Source organism: Diplotaxodon limnothrissa, linkage group LG2 (genome assembly GCF_057381915.1).
Source record: "Diplotaxodon limnothrissa isolate DT_005_m linkage group LG2, D_limnothrissa_male_GT1.1, whole genome shotgun sequence".
NCBI classification, from domain to species: domain Eukaryota; kingdom Metazoa; phylum Chordata; class Actinopteri; order Cichliformes; family Cichlidae; genus Diplotaxodon; species Diplotaxodon limnothrissa.
This window is the reverse complement of record NC_140597.1, coordinates 6,064,974-6,088,012: the sequence shown is the minus strand read 5'-3', so window position 1 is coordinate 6,088,012 and position 23,039 is coordinate 6,064,974. Positions and strand designations below refer to the sequence as shown.

General features: G+C 38.0%; 1 protein-coding gene across 2 annotated transcripts in view; it reads right to left on the bottom strand.

Annotated features, from left to right (window-relative positions):
* gria2b (glutamate receptor, ionotropic, AMPA 2b) overlaps positions 1 to 23,039 on the bottom strand; it is a 54,117-nt gene that overhangs the window by 16,898 nt on the left and 14,180 nt on the right. For both annotated transcript variants that reach the window (XM_085366265.1, XM_085366275.1), the window contains exon 3: positions 2,911 to 3,150. In XM_085366265.1, coding sequence (XP_085222391.1) covers positions 2,911 to 3,150 — 240 coding nt within the window. The remainder of the gene's footprint in view (positions 1 to 2,910; positions 3,151 to 23,039) is intronic.

Genomic DNA, 23,039 nt, shown 5'->3' with positions numbered 1-23,039 from the left:
CAGTTGCAGCTCCACTTTTTGAGATATTTATCAGTTGTTTACCAAAAATAGGTTCCCAGTACCTGACCTACACCATAATATTGGTCTTCTCTTTAACCTACTCTTTAATCTATCTTGATCCATTGTTTAAACAAAGTTACTGGCCATAGCTGACAAGGTATTTGCTGGTTCATGCATTAGCCTCAGTGTTCTAATAGAATTCATCATAACCAGTAACAACTCCATTGCTTCCTTTCTTTCGACTCCCTGAGAAACACCCCCACACATCCTTGCATCATTTACCAACAAGCTTAGTCACTTACAGTCTCTCTCTTTCCTCTTCTCTCTACACTTTGGGTTGCCATGGGAATGAGTGGATCACACTGACCTAATTAGACAGCCATGCAATGATGAAATATGCACAACAGGCCCCTTAGTGCCACAGCGGACGTACAGTAAGGACAGCAGGTCACTCCTAGCATTAGCATGGGGACACTGTGAAACAGCTGGTGCTTCTGATTTTAGAGAGGAACAGTATTTGATTCTGCTGTCAGTCAGAAAGGCTGACTGGTAAGACTTAGCATGCTGGCAAAAGGAAGAAAAGCATAGCAAACACAAGAGATGATTTGTAAAGCAGACAGGACAAATGGGAGGATAACGTTAGTGTATAAAGAGCAGGCAGGATATGTCTTGGATGGGAAAAGGTGCAATGGGAGACTTTAAGAGATGTAACACTATAGAAAGTTAAAGGTAATACAGAGCAGAAATGCTCTAAAACCTTCCTAATCCATCCACTGTGTATCCACTCTAAACTGTGTGTAGACAGCAGCAGTTTCACATCTCTATGTTGATTCACTTCTGTTGCAATAAACCACTTAGTTTTATATGTAAGTATTTATATGAAGCACTATCTTTGGGAATTTATCAATGTTGCATACCTTCAAAATGATTTCTAAAATTGATCTGAACATTGTCTCTTTTAGCGTGCTGAAAATAAAACAATTAGTCTATGAGCTAAAAGAATAATTTGATGTGTAACATAAACACTGAGTATTCCTGTTAGGATAGAAGACTTAATACTGTTATTCCACTGTAACTAGATAGTACTGAGCTTTTAATTCTGGTTTTTCATTGCAGTAAGAGTGTTAATAGAGAGTGGAACTCTATCTGTGGAAGAGATTTTCTTTTCAGTGTCAGTTGCTCCAGAAGACTGCATTGTGCTTCAAGGGCAAAAGTCACAGAATCACAATTAGCAGGTGACAGCATAAAATGAATTACATGACACAGCAAAGTGAGATAATGCAAAAGCAGGAGTAGATTGTTCTTGAACCTTTTGGCTGCCATCGCCTTTATTACACCTTATTATTAATTGCTATATTAACCATTCTTCTCGAATTCAGCCACAGCCATCTTCCATTTTACCAACTCATATGCCGCTAGCTCAATTAAAAAATACAATTGTCATGCTTATAAAGCATATAGTGTGTTCGACATTTCAGGTAGTGAGAGAAAATGTCTGCTGGAAGATATAAAATCTTATTTCCAGACTTCGACGTTATCAGTGTCGAATTTTGAAGAATCACTTATGAAAGGGATCAAAGAAAAGGGACGAAATAGATTTGAATATGAAGCAAGCTGGGATATTATAGTTTGAGGGTAGATAATATTTCATGTAGGATAAATTCAGCCCTTGATCTTATCCAGGATTCCAAATACAGGTGTACAGGCTCAGGATAGAGATTATTTATGGCTAAATAATTTAACTTATTCTCTAAAAAAGCTAGTTTTATCATTAAGGGCACCACTACTGCTGTATTAGTGAATGTTTGTGATAACTGCAGACTGTAAAAACATGATGAGTGCTATGGTGACAGTCTTCAGATTCTGTAATCCTTAATCTTGGGAAAAGCCTGCCTGTCTAACTGACTGATAGACCAAAAAGGGTATGGCTTGAATTTTAGGTAGAGTTGGAACCAGAAAAGCAACTGGGTGTGTGTATTTGTATATGTGTATGTATCTGTGAGTCTGTTGTTTAATTGTGAAGTGGAGCTGAAAAATAACACAATGTGAACTAAGCATGGTGCAACTTTTCCTCTCAATTAGGATGGTCACACCATTGCTGACATCACATCTCTACGTAGAACAAGTGTGGAAATCAACAGCTTTAGGCCGTATCATCTCCACTGTATGTCAGAGATGACTCTGACTGCCTCTCCTCTAACCTCGCCTTGATATTACATTACACTCTCAAATGGAGGAGGTGCTATAGTTGATTGTATGTGACAAGCTGTTTGTAATGAGCCCATGCCCTTTACCTAGCTTCACCTGTGTTGCACACAGTGGGATAGAAATGTTTTGTCACAGGATAAAAGCGGTTGCTCAGGATTCTGTATTCATTTGATCAACCGCTTCCCTGTAAGGGGACAAGTGGACCAAAAGTGTATCAACAAAATGTCTGTCAGGAGGAATGGGCAAAGTTTGGGTCCACTTATCCTCCATGAGAAAAGGTCACTAGGGGGACATGCGAGCCTTTCCCCTAAGAGGACCAGTGTTCCCAAAAGCTATACTAACAAAAAGCTACATGTATGCTAACTTACAGCTTAACAGAACCAGCAAATTGCTGGATAGATTACTCTTCTGTAGCCCCTTGTGACAACTCAGCAGCTGAAAGTAGCAAACATATAATAATATAGTCTAACTTACAGTTTCTGTGGTTTATATTACAGAATCCAAATATCTGGCCAATAATGCAGTTTTCAAAGTTCATAATTTCACATACATGTTTTACAAATAGCCATAGAATTAGCACTCAAGCTTCCAAGGCTACAAGATAACCAGCTGACAACAGTGGCAGATTTTCTTTAGAGAATTTCATGATGAAAATCCACTCAAATCACACTTTGAAAGCTATAAAACGTGTTCACTTCTTACCTCGATCGCTGTCGTAGAGATAGGCAAACTTGTCCCACTTGTAGTACTCAATAAGGCTGAGAAGGGGACCCTTGATATCTGGTCGCATCTGGATAATGAACTGATGACTTCCATCCAGAGGGAAGCTGGGTGTAATGAAGGAGACATGTAGCGTCCCACAAAACGAGGTGATGGTGTTTACAGACTTCTTGTCATAGAATCCAAAAATGGCATACACTCCTCTAGAGAACTGTGAACAGACTGAAGAAAAAAAATTTGTGTTAGGACATTGTACTGAATGTTTACTTCATTGCTTTTAATCCTGATTGAATTAAATTGCAAACTTCCTTTTCACTATTTAGCAGAAAACAAGTTGCTGTCTTTTATACCACGGATGATTTGCCAGAGCAATGTCATATCTTATTTGAAACAAACTCTTCTGACATTTATTTGGGAAGCATACAGTACTCCCTGCTATAATTCATAGCAATGTATATAACCAAGACCTTTATTACCCTCAGTTAGTGCACATTAGGGCCAGAAACAACCATTAAGGGACATCTTTTTTAGTTTCTTTTTCGGCTGATTAATGGATAGTTTCCCATAAGTTCTGTCAGGGGAGTGCTTGTGTTCAACAGCAGCAGATCCAATCTGAGCGAGTCACTTTGTGAAACTTTTATGAAATGACCTATTGCTTTATTTGATATAGTGATAATGACTGTGATTGATATTCTGTTTGTCTTAAAGATTCTTTAAAACTCTATATCAACTTTTTAAATGTTCTCTGTTTTATGGTATAGTAACACTGCCCCGAGAAAAATGTAACTATTCCACATATTCACAGGTATATGATTATGGGGCATCCAAATATGCTTCAGTGCACTGCTTCACCCCCTTTACCATTAAGAGCAGATGCATCTGTAGAATATTTAATATCCACAATATATTGTGAGATTCCATTAGATTTAATGTTTGCTTTCGTTAACAACAGTTTAATTATATACTGTGTGATTACTCTGTGTTTATATTAGATTACTTGTATTACATCCTCATTCTGCTCACTCTCCAAAAGTACCGTATTCAATAATATAGGACATATGTTCTGGTCCACATAACACCAGGGATGTAACTGGCTTCTAGCATTCATTATGCAAAGATCAGAAGAGAGTACTGAAAACTCAATGGACTGTAAACATAAATGCTAAATGTCTATCTTATCCTTTAGTTGCTTTCGGCAGTGTTTTTTAAACATTTTACTGGAGTAGATAGATTTGCATGCTCCTTGTAAATGTGTATTGATCAAATGTAAGTTAATGAGGGTTATTGACTTTTGTCATGTTTCTTTCAGTGTAATTAATCTAGTGATTTGTTTTTTTTGTCCAGTATCATTGTGAGGTGCCTCATTGACAAAGGGAACTGGAGTCTGTGTAACAGATATGTGGTGTGACTATCAGTTTGATATGTTACTTCTGCAGGCTACTAGGTGTTTGTAAAGGTTTACTTCATTTTTGCTGTAATGCTTCATATATGTACACAGGGAGTATTCTTTAGCCACTTTTTCATATTGTTAAATATTACCAGCTTCATTAATGAAATCTCAGCTGAAATTAATTTAATTAAATTCTTTCTCTGGCAAATGACTTACTATTGTCCAGTCAGACTTTGTTCCTGCTGAACACGATCGAATAGAATAGAATAGGACTGCAATAGAGCTGTAAAATTGCAAAAGTTATTTTGGGTCAATTCCTAAAATATCTGGTTGAAATTTGGTCAAATTAAACACCCAACAATCAGTTGATGAAAAGTAAATTACTATTTTCAATGTGCATTTTGGAAAGGAAAGCCTCATTACCAAGCTCTGAGCTCAAAAATCTCATATCTTCCATGATTTTATTGAATGAAACAACAATTTGAGTCCAATTTTAGCTATTTCAGCAAACTGATAAGACGGTTTCCATCCTAAATGAAGATAACACCTCTATTGTTACCATGTGTGTCACTACTTTTGTTTTCAGGTTACTGGAATATTTAAAACAATCACAACGACCAACATGGAAAACACACAAAAATAAGCTTTTTTTTAAAAAACAAATAAGATTGACCATGACTCAAAACTTCAGAGACGTTTGCTCGTGTGCTTGAAGTGCTTGAAGTTTGTGTATTTCGAAATGTGGCCAACACTAAAGTCATGGTGCACTGACACAGGCTAAATTTAATTTATACCTCATTAAACCACTGGAGGTCCATAGAAGCTAGATTTTCACGGTGGTGCCTTCCTGTTTTTTCTTTTCCTGGAAAATATAATTTTAGCAGTTTTTCCTCATCTTTTGGTAAGTGAGTTGAAATATTTAACAGTAGATTAATTGCTCAATGCTGTATACCAAATGATTTTTTTATGAGGCAATGAAAACATTACTTGTTTACTTGTCAAACCTTTGTTTAGAGTTCCTTGGAAAACATTCACCCCATAGTCAAATGCACACACAGCCCTTTAAAAACTGGCTAGAATACCAGTGACTCGCTTTCATCCACCGCCATCATTCATGCACTTCAAATATCTTTAACAATCCATTGACATGAGCAATTAAATGTTCATCACAGCCACCGGAGCCGAACTGTTAACAGTCCAATCACCTCCATCAGTCTGTGACACCATTTCTAATCTTTTTAGCAGATGACACTGGCCAGTAATGTGGCCACAGAGAGATTAGACCTCACTAATCTAATTTCATTTTTTGTCTCCGTGCAAGCTAACAGAACCTAAAGTGTGTTGACTGTTAACTGTCACAGTCTAACCTGAGAATGATAGTGTACAGGTCAATGAAGTAAAAGTCAGAAAAGAAGTTAGGTTACATGTTAAATAAGTCAGGGTAATTTAAAGGAACAAAGTCTGAAAATATGACACAGGTGGAGAGCTTTGAATTACATTTGAGATAAGCTAAATATAGCTGTAATTTACAGATAATGTGCAACTTTGGTACTGTGGGTACATGGAGACGCTAGCTACTGTAGTTCACAGTAAGTATCTTCCATTAAATTTTTAAAACACTGCTTTTTGAAGTTGCTGCTGAATTGTTCATTTCAGGCCTTTGCTGTTAAATCGGAATTTTGTATTACTTATATTCTTTTCTTATTTTCTGTTTGAGATATTTTCTTAAATAAGATAAAATACTGATCATATTCTAGACAATTACAGTTCACACAAAGAGAATGCCATATATGTATGCAGTTTTGTTTCACTTTGCAGCCTCCTTTTTTCTTTTGCTTTGCACCCCCTTTCCTATTTCAGAATAGCTGGTGAAATACATTTGTAAGTATATGTCATATTTTGTTCCAAGGCATGATAATTGTAAGACTTAAAACCCGCTCTATAACTCACCCTGGCACCATATTTCTTAAAAATGTACCATATTCTAGGTCTCCTGGCACTTATAGAAGCTAAGAGAGTTGCTGCTCTTTTTTTCTGTCGTTGTGTCACATCTGTCCATTGTCATGTTTCTAGCCTTGCTATGCTGACACTCTTGCTGGTGAGCTTGCTGAGTTTGCCCAGGATTAAAACTCACTGAGCTCGTGCTTAGAAACTGGATATCCCCATGACTGTGCTGCAGCTTATGCCAGAGAGAACAGTTTGACAACATGTTACTTTATTACCAAATATGGAAATTCACATCCAGAAGCAATGCGCTGTCTATTTGTCTGTGCAGGGACTGTTCAAAGGACTTTGCCGTCTGTGAAATGTGACAGAAAAAGAATGAAAAGTAAGGTTTTTAATGGGTGAGACTTCTACGTGCACTTCTTCAATAAGGAATTTAGAAATGTTTAATTAAGAAAGAAAAGCCAGCCACAAACAGTAACTCTTAGAAACACTGGGGATTTTGGAAAAGCCATTAAGCCTCTGTCACATCTGACTGCTTTTCAGTGAAACCAGCAAGTATTCACCCTCAGAAATCCCCCTCCAAACGCAGAAAAAGGAGTGATTGGGTAAATCTCTTTTTCTAGTGTTTTCTAGTGTTCTTGAGGTCACCCTAATTATGCACCATGAGCAAAATGTTGAAACAAATCTTATTATTGCTCACTGCTGTGTCTGAAAATTATAGCATGGTGCCAGTTTTCCTTCTCTATCATTCTGTTTATGAAGATAACATGGGGAAAAAATTCAGTTCTCACTAAATTTTGGAATGTTTCAGCAAGATAAACAGACTGTTGATTTGGGGACTTGTAATCCTAATATTGTTGTTACTGACAATAGTGTATAATATAAATAATATATCTCTCTATGTATGTGTCTGTGCTTGTGCATGTTTATCTGGGTTATTTGCATTTGGTTATGCATCCCACTTATTTATTCATTTAGTTTTAAGTCGTTCATCTATGAACCAGTAATGTCAAATAAAAAACTAAAATCTGATCAAGGTAACGTAAAACATAAGGCAGTCGTTATATTAATCTTTACATAAAAACAATAATTAAGCATGTTGCTGTGTGCTTCTGATATATCCAACTGCCTCTGAAATGTCCTAAATCTTTATACAAAACAGAAAGAAAAGAGCAGAAGGGAACAATAACAAGAAAATTGCTTCCTTAAAGTGTTGAATAGAGGATCGCTATACATGGGCACATTCTGTATTGGACTATTTGAACAGAAAATGACACATCTATCATCGTAGAGATTACACAAATATACACTGAAACCCCTGAGATCTTAATATTTAGACTCTTCACCACATTTCAAACATGCTACACTTTGCCATGAAGATGATGGTTTTCTTAAATTTGAGCTTCACTGTATATCAAGACATGCCAACGCAACACTGTTGCATCTGTGTGCATTTTTTCTACACTTTAATTTAATGATTAAATGTGAGTTTTATCAGAACACAGTTAGTTAGATATTTTTTCCATTGAAATTTAGTTATTATTTCATGTACAGTACATTATCTACAGTAATTTGATGCTGATTAATTGACCAATTTGATATCCACAGCAGATGCAGCAGATGCACAGGCACATTAAGGAGAAAACAGCATGTGTTATTACTGTTTTGTTTTTATTTTTGTATTTTGTTTGATTTGTTTTGCCTGAAGTTGGGTTAATCTAATGGATAGAATATGCCATTTCTTGTAACAACTCCATTAGTTCACCCAGCAGTTGCTCCACATTATTTGTGCTTACATAAACACTCATCAGGCACTCCGTGGTCATCAGAAGGTTCAAATCCCTTCATTATAGGATGACGTTAAATGTGCTGCAAAAGTGACTCTGGCACAGTTTATCACCTTCCAAAGAGAAGGTGTACCCTTTGAAATATATTTAGCCGTCCCAATTAGCTGACCTCGTTTTCACCACTGTGGCACTGAAGGCAACTTCGCTGCTCAGCCACTGTTTACATGACTGCTCCGTCACTGATCAAAGATTAAACTTGCATAAATTTGCAACTTCAGCTGACATCTAATATGCCCTGAAATTGTCCAAACAACATGGATGAATTCTGCAAATTCAGTTAATCTCATCAAAACATACTTAAGTCTATCAAAGTATGCCCATAATAATAATATAGTAAAGCTATTATTTTTTAATATTGTCACCATTTTAAATGTGATAAGTATCTAATCATATTTAAGCTTCAACATAGTTTCAATGTATTTTATTTTGAAAATATCAAATCCAGTAAACAGAAATCTTTGGCATATTGGTGCTTTTTATTAATATCTACATAAAGAAAATACACAATTTCCCATTCAGTAGAAAAAACTGACTAAAACAGGCATCCAAATCTGACAAACCATCTGGTAACAGAAGGCCAAAATTGGCAAAGTGCTTCAGCAAACTGATGAATCAGTGTAATGCACATGCATGCATTCGCACATGCCACGTCACTGTGGTGATAATCATCAGCAGTCCACTCACATCTAACAGAACTCACTGTTATATATCTCAGCATCTCCAACACTTCTGTTCTCACCACATAAAAAACTGCCTCGAGACCTTAGGGCTTTTATGTAGAACTGATATGTCACCAGTATGCACAGCATAAAAGCACCCCAAGGAAATTTGTCACTGATATAGTTGTTGCACAGGAAAATTTTGACCTTGGACGTCTACAAAACACTGGAGAAACCTGGTGGCTTGTGGCTTCCCAAAACAACCCAATGGTCATGCTACTGTTTTGTGAAAATGATATTGGAAGATGGAAGGGATTTTTTGTATTATTTTTTTTTAATAATGAAAAAAGGACAAGTTGAGAAAGGACTGCAGTGAAGGACATACTTCATCAAGCTAGAATTCACGGCACTCGTGGGAAGAAACTTTTTTTTTAAATCAAATTTATAGTGTAGGGAATCTTTTTATAACTTATAATATGTTTTCCTCTCAGCAAATAAAAACTAAATTTAATTTTATTCCCTTTTTGCTATGTTGTTTTGATAACCTTTTTCAGGTTTGTTTTCTTTATTTATTATATTTTGACTGCAGTAAAGAAACAAAGGCAAGTTTTGCCAGTAAATGCAAATGAAATATTTAATAAACATACTATTCACTGACAAGTAATCAAAAAATGAGGTTCACGGGACATATATGGGGAGTTATATTTTCATATTTTTCAACATATTTCACTGATTAATGCTTGTTCTATATGCTATATGCATTCACTTTCCTGTTGCGTATTAGATCACAACATTAACTCTACTCATTTTGTAAAGATTTCTGATAAGGTGGGGTCTGTTATGCTGGTAATTAATATAAAATTCCATTGCATACAGGTTAGAAAATTAAAATTCATAAGCCATGTGCTTTAACTGATGATCAGTTTATGTAATATATAAGTATGTAGCAGAATCCAGCAGCTGGTTAGCTTAGCAAAGCATTGAACAGCTGTGCAAAGCATATATAATATATTAGATGTAGATGGCAAGTAAAATGTTTTTTTAGACATCTGTGACAAAATTTAGTTTTTCACTTGTTTTATAACCTCAGTAAATGTTCTTGTTTGTGGGTTTATGGTGAGTTTCAAATTGTATTTTATAAAGCATTAATTCCACCTTGTAAATGGTGGTACCACTAAGCATTAAATAGAAGAAAAAGCATCCTGTGCATTAGGGGTTGTCTACCTTATGCATTGTCCCCAGATATTGAGTTAAATTTGGGTCTGATCTGATTTCAAGAAAACAACATGGGAACAATGAAAATGCCGAATTAGATTCAAAGGCTCCACTGTAGTACAAAGCAAACAGAACTTGCCTAAAAGCACCTTTAAATTCTATTTAAAAATGATTGTTGCATGCATTATATAAACCAATCTAAGTAACTATTGCTCAGAACAGCTGCCAAGAAACTAACAGACTGCAGACTTTATGATAAGCTAAGCTTACAGTAAGAGATAAAGATGTGTGAATCAGTGTTCAACAAACCAAATAACTACCAAACTGCATAAGAACCATTCACTGTTACCAGAAAGAATGTGGTTTCCAACTGCAATTAGCAGGGTTAAAATAAAAATGGCATTTTCATTTTCCTCTTCATTCTAGACAAGAGATGCTTTTAAGCACCTAAAAAAACATCTTTATTGGCTCTCCTGGGTGAACTCAATCTTTTTAGGCCCTTGCACAGTCCTCCTGTGTGTTCAACAGTGCTGTAGGTGATGTAAGGACAGCTACAAGCAGCTTTTTTAACTAAATTTATTGCTGTGTTCCTAAATGCTCTTGTAGTACTGGATTTATTGGAGTATTTGCATCCTTATCACTGTGGCTCAGATATAGAAAATGGGAAAGAGGTTTCTAACTTAAGGCTCTGACACGGGAACAATTTTGAGATTGCATTTTTTCTCAATTAACACACATTTTAGTGCAGAACAGAATTCCTACTCTTTTGATTCCCAGACATTTTCTTTAAGTTGAAGCCTGTGGTTGTGGTTGATGAGTCAAATAAATGACCTCATGTTTTTTATTTTTTTCCTAGACACTTCTCCTCAGTGGCAAACAATATGAATTCATGGAAGTAAGTGAAGGAAGGATTAAGAACGTACAATATGACATACTTCCCCCTTTCTTATTGTGTTGCTTAATGCAGGCTTGATAAACTGCTAAATTTCTCTTCCCTTTGCAGTTACTCTAGTTGAATTATTTCTTTTATTAAGGCTTTCATCATTTGATTGAAGTAAAATTTATGAATTTCAGTGCTAAACGCTGACAACAACTCTCAAAATAAAGACTCAGTGAAGCCCAAGTGAGTTACTCCACCGTAACATTATTTTTAACATTGATCTTTATAAATGGAGAGTCCTTTCTAAATCCATTGTGCAAACTGTCTTACACAAAGCAACAATTTGACCAGCAGAGACTTTGCAAAGAAAGATGGATGCAGCTTCTACACCTGAAAGGTGACTCCAGTGAAGACGTGCCTTGAAATGGCATTGTTTCAAAAGATCAGCATGAGCCTGGTCCTCTTGTTTCAAAAATATTTCTGACTTGAAGAAGAGTTTCTTGAAGACGTTTCACCTCTTGTCCGAGAATCTTTTAAGCTTCTCGGCTGAAAAATAAAGAAGTCCAGGTGCTTTCTTTCCAAGCTCCTTAAACTACAATGACCTGGATGACTGAGAACATAAACAGATATTCTGACTGTATAGAAATCTAAGAGAACTCACTGTAGTCTCCTTCAATCACTGTGGATCCTGGTGAGTTAATGGTCTCAATTACTAATTTCATGTTTTACTGTTTTACTGAAAATATGATCACCATTTGTTTCCCAAAGCCAGTAAAGCAGGGTATCCAATAAAATGTCAATCTTTTATATACAGTATGTGACAAAAAAACTGAATTTGCCTATTTACCTTGTTGATGGTTCAAAACATATCAAAATATTACCAAGTTATGGCACAAGCCTTAAAGCACAAAAGTAATTCATATGATGATCTGCATCAGTCATGCTGATATTATGGTTTTCTGAATGAATGGATGACGTGCCACTTTAAAATGTGGGACAGCATTAGCTCATTCCCTTTTGTAAGGGATGGTCTAGTGTATCCTTTGCTGAAAGAGGAAAGAAAGGAAGCACTGACTTATTAATTTTTTTGGTAAGTAGAGAATTTGAGATGGTCTTATTATGGCTATCATCCTGACACTTAGGTTACAAAATGTCTATTCATCTGCAACTTAAGAATATAGACTGTAAAACGTGCAACACTTACAGAAAGCAAAATATTAATATGTACTTCGTGTGCTTTATGACTTGTCTGCAGCCCATAAAGGCGTGATCTGGTTTAATTCCCTCTGTAGACTGTTGCCAGGGTAACGTATTTCAGCCATGTTCTCTCTCTACATAGCAGGAAACACAGTACACAGTTAAATGCAGTGTTTAGGCTCTAAAATCTTTCTGAAAACCTCTGGGATAAGGGAATTAGAAATATGGGTAAGATCCCTGCAGTTATTATTTCAACAAATTTTTATGCATGCAGAAATTGTTCTTCCTGAATTTTACAGTTACATAAACTCATATTTCCTATATGACCAAACTTGTATGTGAAAAATCTCACTTTTTGTATTGCTAATGTGGATATACATGTAGTAAATCTCTGTAGGCTGTTGCCGTGGTGACAGCTCTCAGTCATGCTTTTGAGTGGCCGATAGGACTGGGAACTGTTTTTGTCTGCCTTTGAGCAGCTCTTCCGGCAGCTGGTCTCTAGTAGAACAGTACAGCTCAGTTCTTATCAACTTCTGACCCCCCTCCTCCCATCTCCCATCCTATTTCTCTCTGTCTCCTCTCTTTCTCCCTCCCCGCTTTTGTTCACTGACCTGTTTCCTGCAGGCTTTCTGCCGTGGATAGATGTAGTTTTCACAAGAACAGAGATTGCTGAATGCCCCTATACTAAATACCCAGTGTGTGATCTTAGTACAGAACCCACAATGTCCTGAGCATGATGTACACTTTGACTTTTGTTGCTTTCTAAGCATCTTTGAATGAAGTACAGTTGTGGTCAGAAGTTTACATACACTCATCATACTCTTGAATGTGATGGTCATTTTTCGGCTTTTAATGCATTGTTTAAACTCCTCTTTTCCAGGGTGGAAGTACTGTTTAGCGTACATCTTTAATGAGTAAAAAACAGGAATTGGGTGGACAAGTTTGAATTAATTTAGGATTTTCTCTAATCCACACAAGGTCAAAAAATCATACATATAGACTCTAAAGTTTTACATTCTTTAAACTTTACAACACTAATGCATATTAACTTCTTATCAGTGATCATAATTTACTACAACTGGTTGTTCTTTGCCAGCATTAAAACAATTTGGTTGACAGAACTCATTGGATTGGCCAACAGAACCTGTGAAAGTCCAAAGAACTTTCACAGATTAACTGATTTGACTTGGGAGAGACTCCTTTCTAAACAACTGCAGATTTCAAGATTATCAGACAACTGTATGTAAGCACAAGTGATCTGGATGTGTTAACACCTTTCCCACCATCGGATGAGATGAAATTGGCTAGGATGTTCACCAACAACCCAGGAACCACCAAGGCTCAATAGTGCCATGAATTTAAACACCACTCTCACTATCCACCATGAAGTTTTACATCACTGAGACAGTGCTGGCCAAAAAAGTGCCGACCAAAAAAGAAGCCTTGACGTCTAACTCTACAAGCTCGACTGAAATTTGCAGATGTCCACTTGAACAGGAGGAAAGTTTTATGGTCAGACAAGACAAAACTCGTTCTATTTGGCGTAATGACAAATGGTATGTTTCATGAAATGAAGGTGAGATTTTCAAATAATGCCCAAAATCCATATTTTGAGCATTATATTAGATATTATTCATCCATCCATCCATCCATTCCGACTGGGTTATGGGGGCAGCAGCCTGAGCAGAGAAGCCCAGACCTCCCTCTCCCCAGCCACCTCCTCTAGCTTATCCGGGGAAACACCAAGGCGTTCCCAGGCCAGCCGAGAGATATAATCTCTCCAGCGCGTCCTGGGTCTGCCTCCCGGTGGGACATGCCCGGAACACCTCACCCAGGAGGTGCCCAGGAGGCATCCTTGTCAGATGCCTGAACCACCTCAGCTGGCTCCTTTCGATGTGGAGGAGCAGCGTCTCTACTCTGAGTCCCTCCCGGATGGCTGAACTTCTCACCCTATCTCTAAGGGAGAGGCCAGCCACCCTTCGGAGGAAGCTCATTTCCGATGCTTGTATCCACGATCTCGTTCTTTCGGTCACTACCAACAGCTCGTGGCCATAGGTGAGGGTAGGGACGTAGATCAACCGGTAAATTGAGAGCTTCGCTTTTACACTCAGCTCTCTCTTCACCACGACGGACGGGTGCAGCTTCCGCATCACTGCGGCTTCCTTCTCCCGTCACTCGCGAACAAGACCCCGAGATACTTGAACTCCTCCACTTGGGGCAGGAACTCATCCTCGACCTGGAGTGGACACTCCACCCTTTTCCGGCTGAGAACCATTGCCTCAGATTTGGAGGTGCTGATCCTCATTTCCGCTGCTTCACACTCGTCTGTGAACCGTTCCAGTGCGAGCTGGAGGCCATCACCCGATGAAGCCAACAGAACTACATCATCTGCAAAAAGCAGAGATGAGATTCTGAGGCCACCGAAGTGAAAGCCCTCCGCCACTTGGCTGCGCCTAGAAATCCTGTCCATAAAAATTATGAATAGAATCAGTGACAAAGGGCAGCCCTGGTGGAGCCCATCACCCACCAGGAACGAGTCTGACTTATTAGATAGATATTATCCTTCTAACCTTAAATTGAAACAAAGGAGAAAGTAAAATAATAGCCAGTGAGTCAGCCACCAAAGACTAGAATAAAGGAAACGTTTACAGACAGGTGAAGGGTACAGAAATGGTTTCAATATCTGGGAAGAGCTGGGAAGTGTATCTGTAACCGGAAGGTCGCCGGTTCGATCCCTGGGCTCTCTGTCCTGGTCGTTGTGTCCTTGGGCAAGACACTTTACCCTACCGCCTGCTGGTGTTGGTCAGAGGGGCCGATGGCGCGATATGGCAGCCTCGCTTCTGTCAGTCTGCCCCAGGGCAGCTGTGGCTAGAACTGTAGTTTGCCTTCACCAGTGTATGAATGTGAGAGTGACTGAATAGTGGCATTGTAAAGCGCTTTGGGTGCCTTGAAAAGTGCTATATAAATCCAATCCATTATTATTATTATTATTATAGCTAATTGTGAACAAGACTTCCTAGCATTAGCTGGCAATACAATTCTACTTCTTGTCCAAATTTAATCTCTAGTTCCTACAAGACAACATGGTATTGGGAAAAATGCAACAATCAAGGCTTCAGGCAGAATCCATGATTATCAGGGCAAAGTTAAGGAAGCCATCTTTTATTTACAGTCTATGTTCTAGACAACAAATGCGACTATTACAAATACATCGTGTGACTGATCAGTCTTCTCTCATCTGATTCCCTCCTTTCTACTGGTTTACAAAGCTCTCGTTATTTATGTGTTTCCCTTGTTAATTTTCAGTCTGTCCTGTATCTGCCTGCTTGCAACATGTTCATCTCCCACGTGAATTGCCATTTTTTACTGTGCTATGTTATTCTTTTTAGTTTTTCTGCTATTTCTGATTACCCAGCCTTTTTGTTTGCCAGCCTTAATTTTTCTAAGCCACATCATGCTCCCATTTTTTTGTGTTTGGAATTAAAGCTGACTTTTTGTTCATTTTACCTGCCTCACGAGTCTTGTATTTGACTGTTTTTTAGCAAACAAACATAACACTTTCAGAATCATCTTTTTGAAAACAGGAACCCCATTAAAAAGAGCAAAAATAATAAACAGAACAATCAAAGACCCCTGTGATGTCTGTATTTATGAATTTGACTCTCCTGCAATTTAACAGTGTTAAATTATGTGGAATAATTTATCACAGTATACATAATAGAAGACACCTTTCTATTACATTATCCAATACATTATATTATCTATATATTATCTAATAAAACTAGGGTCTCCACTTTGCCTTTACATTATCTTGAATTCAGTTTCTTCGTCACCCTGAAACTAACTGCATTACAACAGCTAGATACAATTCAGCAATCAATTACATGTGCAACCATTTGCAGACACCTATTCTGCAAGACATATTCTTCAAAGAAATCCTACATAATGAATGTTTATCTTGCACAAAGATCAAAGAAAATTCCATAGCTCAACCTGCTCTCTCTAAAGACTAATTTGTACCTCATTCACATTAATCATGGAGCACTCTGATTAAAAGATCTTTAAATACTTCTACTGTTAAAAAACTGGCTGCATTTAGATCTAAAGACTGTGTTGTATTACTGCACACACACACCAGTCTATTTCATGAAGCACAATACAGAATTCTTTAGTTGTATTGATTTTGCAAAGGCAGTCATACATCAGACACACTGTTCGCACTTCATCTGCCTCCCATAATAAAACACACCGTATGTCCAGTGACCTTTAGTGGAAATACCAAAGCAGACTTTGGATCTGCTGTTTTATGTTCTAATGATCTGGGAACCTGCCAGAGCAAAATTAGTTATCTATAAAAACACAGCCTCATCCAGCATCTGAGGGAGCAGCTGCCATAGCAACCAGACACTCGGTGTTTGCTGTAGATATATAGGGATCAACTCAGAGAGGTCTGGCAAAGTAAAGAGCATTTAACACACATAATCCTGCACTTACTGTTCATGTGGTAGCCTACAAGTACGCTACTAAAGTTTTGGCACCTTCTTTGTTTTCTTTTTTTTTCTTTTTTCTTTTTTTTTTGTAGAATCCTCTCATTTTTTTCTTTTAATCTCTTTCATTAGAGGGATGTAAAGAGAAAATACAATATCACCACACTGAATGTCAACTTCTAATTTCAGGTCTCATCAGCTAATTATTTCATTTAACCTCAGACTAACCATCTTTTCCTTGACCCTCAGTTCATTCCTCTTAAACTGACTTTCATACAACAATCCATCATTCATTTCTTTGCAGCAATTGGTGAATGTGTTCATAGATGTTCACAGAAAAATAGCAGTAAACAGTTTGTGTAATTACTAATAAAAAAAATAAAGACCATCCCCCTACCAATCAAAATCAAACATTGTCTTTGGTCATTATGTCATATAATGTCACAAACTAATAATCTGCAATATATATTCTATGCTCTGCTATCATACTTTTTACATCTTAATAGTGGTAAAAAACCAAAAAATGTGTAACTATTAAGATTATGCAATGATTTGTAAATAATGTAAACTTGAAAATAGTGCATGTTTTCCACCTTTTTTTGTCAGGTTTTGAGAACTGACATGTTTATGCTTGGCCCCGGACATCTTTGCAAACAGCTGTGCTGAAAAGTCATCTCATATCTGTGTGTCATTTAGGGTTGTCATGTTTTTTTAATCTGTCAAGCGACACAGTTGATGCAGCTGACTTGAAGAGAGCCCCAGGTTATACAGACAGAGATACTGCTGCAGCTTGAAATGATGAGACTTTCTGACTAGTTTGCTTCTTGTTTTGATTTTTTCTAATCATTTACCAGCTGATGTGGAACGTTTTTCTGAGTGCTGACACCTATAGTTCAGAAGAAGGCTGCAGCCTGCCCTCAAGTGTCAGTATGAACAGTATCAGGATTATGGTGATGTCACAGTCGGTGCGGGACACAACCAATGCGGTTTGTAAATGAGACTAAAAAGACCGGTTAGTGTAGTTGTACAATGATAATATTTCCTCTGTCTTTCTTTATACTGGTTTACAGCAGTTAAGCAGTTCTGGGCTTCCATTGTCCTTTGTCATGTTTCATAAACATCAAATCTTTTTACTCCAATGTCTGTGTAACCTGACTAGCGTTAACGGAGCCTTCACAGATGTGCAAGCTGACGATGCTAAGTCCCCCAGTGTCATCAAATTGCCTTACTTTGGCCCCAGTCACATAGGCCTAGAGTTTGATTGGTGACTGCTTGGCAACCACAGGTCACTAGAAAAAAATAAGTGGTTTCTGCCAGTTGTTGTGAAATCAGTTGCTAAAACTACTAGAGACTGGTCACTCAGCCCCTTGCAACTACCGATCACTTGGGAAAAATGTGTTTATTCCACTTGGCAAATGGTTGCTTGCTGTCACTCAGTAAAATTGGTTATAAAGCAGTTATCATGCAGTTGCTTTCGTTATGACCAGGTTGCTTCAATCACCCAAAGCTTGTATGTAAGATAATGACTTATCTTCAAACACTCACTAACTATTCCCTATGCTGAAACTTCAAAGTGTGCAACACAAACTGTCTTTAGTGGTAAGGCAGTACTTTTATGTTGAAAGTGGTTAGTTAGCAAGTGTTTGCAGACAGCTCTTTCACACCAACATAAGGCAACTGTGGCAATTTTCTAACAACCAAAGCAATCACAAGGAGGTTTTTGTTGCAGCACACCCTTGGAGACCTTCACCCGGCAACAGCCAGAAACCTCCAGCAACCGCTTGTTCGGGTTATACACATATTCATCAACTACAACAACAACCTGATCATAGCCACCATTTAAAAGGAAATACAAATTGAAGTAGAGGATACAGTAGTTAATGTCAGGGACCTGGGCTTGAGCGACCCAGGGTCCCTGAGCAGTTATGGACTTTATTATATTTTGTAGAAATGTGTGTGCACTGTGCTGCTGTCTGTGTGTGCATTCCACGCGTGTATGTTTAGGCAGGTGTGGGTGTGTGCCTGTCTGTGGGCGGATGTGGTGGTGTCCTGTAGGCCGGGTGACAGGCACCTGTGTGGCCCGGCTAGGGGGCTGGCCACACCAGAAGACCATGCCACGCACCTGCTACTGATGAGGCTCGTCGGGGGAGCTATTTAAGAGGATGATGGCGCTCCCACCGAGGCTGGATGATTGAAGTCGACTACAAGTTAGTTTGCCTAAGTGTAGTGACGTGCAGTAAGTGTGTGCCTGCTGGAGTGTGGTGTCCTGACGGCTGCCTCTGTTGTTTTTTCCCCAGGAGGAGGAGAGTGGAGCACAGGTGGACAACAAGCACGGGGAGTGAGAACAGAGTACAGAGTTTTGGGTGAAGACACAACACAGGAGTCGAGGGAGCTCACGGGGATTATTGTGTTGTCTCATTTACTCCACTGTAAATAAAATGCACTGTTCATCGCAAGAGCCCTGCGTTTGGGTCCTCCTTCCCCACTTCTATTAGTATGATTGAAAATAAAATTAACAGAGGTTAGAAGTCTTTGTTGAATATAGTATGGAAACTGTGTTTGTTATTTTACGTCTCCAACACTAAAAACACTTTAATATATAAAATATAGTCATGTTAGATAGGGGATCAATGGAACCATGCAGCACAGAAAACTGACTTCAGGGGGGAAAAATACTGCCTAAAGTCAATGAGAATTATGTTGTATTTACTTATCCTTCCTTGTTTTAATAATTTATTTTTAACGCAAGCACTTTATCTCTGCACCAGTGTCACAAAAGACCTAGATTAGCAGATCGTATCCACAGAGCCCAGATTCTTATCCTCAAAAGATGCAACCAAGGCTTTATCCTTGGATCTCTATCAAGATGTCCCCTCCTATATCTATAATCTGAAAAATAAAGAAAAAAAATTCTCCTACCGTTATAAAAGCTTATATACTGCAGTGCCAACAGCATTAATATTAACACCACCCCTTTCCCTTGCTGTTTTATTATGAGAACTAGCTGTGTGAGAGAGAGGAACTACTGTATCACCACAGCAGAAGGAAAATTTGTCATGAGTCAGATGCTGGGTATCCAAAATGATTATGGATTATCTCACTTTGCCATCGAGAATTGATCACAGTTGATGAAGAGCATATTGTTACCACTGTATCTCTGAAAAGTGGGCTGACTAGATTTTTTAAATTCTATAACTTTGAAGAAACGTAAAATTATATTTAAGATGGCTTTATTTATATCATCTATTCAACTAAGGCTCCAGATTATAAAGAATGTTTTACCAGGAAAATAATATAGACAACCAGTTTTTAAGAGAGTAGTTAAGTTGGACATTTCAAAACTTTAACAAAACTATCTTAAAACTAACCTAAAGCCCTGGTAACACAAGCAGAGAACAGCTGGTAACTGGGAGTTGGTAACCACTAATTCCTAGGGGAAGATGAGTTTTCAACAACCTGTTACAAGTGGTTGTTGGCAGTTGCTGTGAAACTGATTATAGAGCCACACTCATGCATGCCTAGAAACTGGTTCATGACTCTTTAGGGACTAAAAATGTGTATTCCCCAAAGGCAAGTGATTGCTGGAGGACACTTGCTGTCACTAAGTAAAATTGGTAGCAAAGACATATGCAATACTGCACTAAAAACCTCCTTGGAATTGCCACGGTTTCCCAAAATTTGTATGGAAAACACAGCCTTGTCTTGTTGTCACAAACTACTCTCTGAGCTGTCGTGAAATTGTGAGGAGTGAAATGTAACAAGAAACCTTCAAAGTAATACATGCACCTTTTGAAACATGCTGGTTTCTGTGGTACGGTAAAGATAAAGTAACTTTAACTTGAAAACGAGCATTCTCAGTTTCCAGTATGTACTGAAGTTTTTTGAGTTTCCCTTCTGCTCGATGGTTAGTTAGCAAGTGTTTGCAGACAAATCAGCATTTTCCATGTTAACTATGAGGGACTGTGGCAATCTGCAAGTGACCAAGCCAATCTCACTGAGGTTTTTGGTGCAGCACCCTCTCTGTGACCGATTCCCCCTGACAACTGCCAGCAACCTGTAGTGCACATCTTTTCCTGAGACCTAATTTAACAACGTTCAACTTACTGAAAGAACATGACACAAAGCAAAACAAAGAACACACATTTAAAAAGGAGCTAGTCTTTCGCAGGTGAACTTCAAGTGGCTGTTATATTTCTACAAGAATCTTCAAATCTAATTACAATCATTGTGAAAGTCATTTAACTGAATATTTTCATTATTTCAACAAATAATGTTTACTGCTTAAGAGGGATACTCATCAACATGCATAGAGGAGAACCTGTGCTTCCTATCATTGTGGGATTACGATTTGATCTGGTTGCCTTGTCTACTCTTAATGGGTGTTTTTGTCAAGCTTTTTAAATCTGATTGTGTATTTGTGGGCATTTTGTGTGTGGACTAAAAGAAAAAAATACAACTGAAATGACAGGAAAGATAAAGAAATAAAAAAAAATGATGAATGCAAATGACACAATAGGACGAGAATGTCTTAAGAGTTTGATAAGCTAGAGAGCAGCACATTTATAGATGTCTCTGTTCTCTCTATTGTTCCACCGTTATGTGTCAGTGAGCAAAATCTAAATGTAATGTAAATGTAGGACAGACTTTCTTTAGGCTGGCTTTGTCCTTTAAAAAAGGGCATGATGACTCAGGGTAAAGGTAGATAAGAGTGGTGGGGCGGGAGGGAATCTGGGTCTGTTTTTGTGATCTTAGCATTTCATACTTTCTCTGTAAACTATTAGGAAGGATAGATAAATACTCAAACTTAGCAAGTAATTGATTATACTATTTACATTAATTGCACTGATTAATGTAACTGACTGAAATTTATTTAATTGCGTAAATTAGTCACATGAAGAAGAGGAATTAATTCTCTGTTTCCTGCTGAAAAAGCACATATGCCTTTTTTTCCCCAGCCCTGTCTCTCAACCAGAGCTCACTTTGCCCACTTCATTTGCAGCTTTGATCCCTTTGAAAGAGTTCTTTATATTGTCAGCACTGCTGTTAACTGCTGTCTGTTTTACAGACAGCGGTATTGTACTCTTGTAACAACTTGCTCCCTGATGATCTGCCTGCTTAAACAAAAGGTTTCATCTGGACGGTAGCCAAAGCATCTCAGCAGCTGTTGGCTTGTCGTTCACTTTTTCTACAGTTGTGTAGAATTTTTTTGTGCACCAAAGGGTTGAAATTGTGAAACTAAGCCTGCCTACACTGCTAAAAACAATATTTCTGTGTTTTGTTTTTTGCTACATAGATTTGCATTTAACTTATAAATATTAGCCTTTGTTTTACATAGAACATATGAATATGTTGGTTTATTATATTTATTTCTAAGCATAACACTTGCTTGCTGAAAACTGTTTATCTTTTACATGTATAAGTGTTTGGGCTGTTGAGTGAACTATCACAAGATGATTTTGGTTTTCAGCCATGCACCAGTGCAGTCGCCCCCCTGCTGATTTGCTCTGCGTTGATGTTTGTCTCCATTAAAGGAACTTCATATGTTTCCTGATCAAAAGTTTTGTAAGGCCACAGTCCCTGAGCAGTTTCTTTAATCTACCTCTTTCATTGGACAGAGAATCATCTTGCCAAAGTGACTATGCAGTGTATGTCAAATTCTCTCTTTATGCAGAGGTGTGTTGGAGTATTCATCTTCACCTATTGCCCTGCTATGTTTATGTTTTAATAGGTGCAGTTTTGGTCTATTACCCCACTGCTTTATGAAGATTAAAAGGATAAATTATTGACTGTACAGGTTAAATGACATGCAAATTCTTCTCACGTGTCGATAGCATTTCCCTGCTTACATCATAACAAATTAAATTAGTTACAGTTACATGGACTCTCTAAAATAAAATACGTTTTATGTGTCATTTATCAATGACTGTCAATAACGTACGTGTTTTGGCTAGTTTCCTTATATGTTAAATGATATGATTGTTATTTTTCATACTAAACCTAACAAAAGATTGTCTGGCAGAGACTTTAAAGTTACTGTCATGGTCCTGGGCCATGTTGGCCCAGTGTTCTTAGTTTTCTTGTATGTTTTATTCCATGCTTCCCCTGCCCATTATGTCTAAGTTCTCCCCGTGCTCTCTCTTCCCCCTGTGTGCCCTCTATGTATTTATGAGCCCTCGTCCCCTTTCGTGTTTATTCCATGTCTCCCCTGCCTGTTACGTTGGTGTTCTACTCGTGCTCTCTCTCCTCCTGTACTTCCTGTTTCACCTCTCCCGTCAGTGTTCAGTTCACCCCGCCCTGTCTCGTTATGATTATCAGTGTCACCTGTGTTCCCCGTATGTTCCCACTTCCCTCGTTAACCCTCTGTGTATTTCTGTCTGCGTCTCCCTCTGTTCAGTGTGACGTCGTCCCTCATGCCGTGTGTGGATCTCCCTGTGTCTCTCTGTGAGTTCTTAGTTTGTGGTTTCCCAGTTCAGTTTGTATATTTGTTCT